The sequence below is a fragment of the Alligator sinensis genome, unplaced genomic scaffold, assembly GCF_000455745.1.
Source record: "Alligator sinensis unplaced genomic scaffold, ASM45574v1 scaffold954_1, whole genome shotgun sequence".
NCBI classification, from domain to species: Eukaryota; Metazoa; Chordata; order Crocodylia; family Alligatoridae; genus Alligator; species Alligator sinensis.
The window spans coordinates 1674098-1675589 of NW_005842228.1; the positions used below are offsets into that span (position 1 = coordinate 1674098).

The following is a 1492-nucleotide window of genomic DNA, read 5'->3' on the forward strand; positions in this document are numbered from 1 at the left end:
GGAGCCGCCGACACTGGAGCTGGGGGAGGAGGGGGGCGCGTCCCGTGCCGGGGTTTGTGCTGCCCCCGCGCCAGGGCCAGAGCGGGCCACGCCGCCGCCGCCGTCGGGGGGCCCTGGTGTCCCGCTCCCCTGGGAGCAAAGCAGTCACCCCGCCGGGGGGAGAGGGACTCCTCGCTTCGCGGCTGACCCGTGGGCTCAAACCCTCCCCGGGCCTGCTCGACTGTCCCCAGGCCCCACTAGGCAGCGAGCCCCTCCCGGCTCACACTGCCCGGGCTCCCCTGGCTTGAGTGGCGCAAAGGGCCGCAAGATCGGGCCCGGGGCTACTTCTCGGAGCTGTGACCCCGCCGCCCCGGCCGGGTCCGAGGTGGGAGAGGACCAGCAACAACGAGCGGCGGGTGGTGTCCAGTCCACGGGAGGCGGCGGCTGCGGGCGTCATTAACTGGTCATTTCCCAGCACCGGGAGCGGCAGGGATGAACCGCGGGCCCCGACATCAGCCCGCCCGCACTGCGCGGCTGCCCTGGGCCGCTGCTTGCTCTGCGATCAGCTCCCAAGGGCTCGCGGCGGGCCCGGGGCCTGCCCCGCCTCTGCCCGGGCCTCTTAGAGCCGCGCTTCCCCGAGGGCGCCGGGGTCCCCGCGGCCCTGTGCTCGGTTCCCTGGAGCGCCCGGCCCCACCTCGGTGCTGAAGTGGGAGGTGGGCGGGAGCTGTCGACAGCAGAGCCACTGCCTGGCAGCGCGTTATGGGGTGAACGCTTGTCCGAGGGGCAGGGAAGGGCTCTGGAGAGTGCCGGAGGCCCCCTCTAGGAAGCCGAGCAGCCTCCACCCCTCCCCGTCCGGGCAGCGCTAGAAAAGGCTTCACCCCCCGGAGCGGACAGGACCCGCTGTGGTTAACACGCGGCAGCTGCCGCAGGTGCCCCCCCCCTCCCGCGGACCTGGGCCGCCCTGGAGCGGGCCGGTGCGTCGGGCGGCGCTGACCCGTGTCCCCGCTGCCTCCCCCAGGTCTCCTTCTCCGAATCCGGCTCCTTGGGCAACTCCTCCGGCAGCGATGTGACCTCCCTGTCCTCGCAGCTACCCGACACCCCCAACAGCATGGTGCCCAGCCCGGTGGAGACGTGAGGCGAGGCTCCCTTCGCGGACTTGGACTTTCGCATGCTCCTGCTCCCTGCATGAGACACGCCCGGCCTCCGGCCCCGAGCGCCAGACGAGCTCGGGTTTTAAATTATTGTTATTTAAAAACAAAGAGCAACAGCGAAACAAAGCGCGCCCCGACGGCCAGCACGCCCCAGGACCCGGACTGCGGATTGTCATGTTGATGTTTCGTTTGTTTGTTTTGTTTTGTCTTTTTTGCAAAGCAAAAGCCTGTCCAAACGCCGGCGGATGCCCGAGGACGAGCCCCCAGGCCCTGCCCGAGCGGGCGGGCGGGCAATTCATCGTCTTGTCTTTTGGGAACAAAATCTAAGGAGTGGGGGGGAGTGGGGGGGCTTGTGCCTTCCT

The 1492-nt window shown here is 69.6% G+C and overlaps 1 protein-coding gene across 1 annotated transcript in view; it reads left to right on the forward strand.

Annotated features, from left to right (window-relative positions):
* The window catches only part of ISL2 (ISL LIM homeobox 2), a 4917-nt gene extending 3643 nt beyond the window's left edge, over positions 1-1274 (forward strand). The window contains exon 4 of the mRNA XM_025208415.1: positions 998-1274. Within this exon, the coding sequence (XP_025064200.1) occupies positions 998-1114 (117 nt within the window). The 3' untranslated portion in view covers positions 1115-1274. The remainder of the gene's footprint in view (positions 1-997) is intronic.
* The last annotated feature ends 218 nt before the right edge of the window (positions 1275-1492 follow it).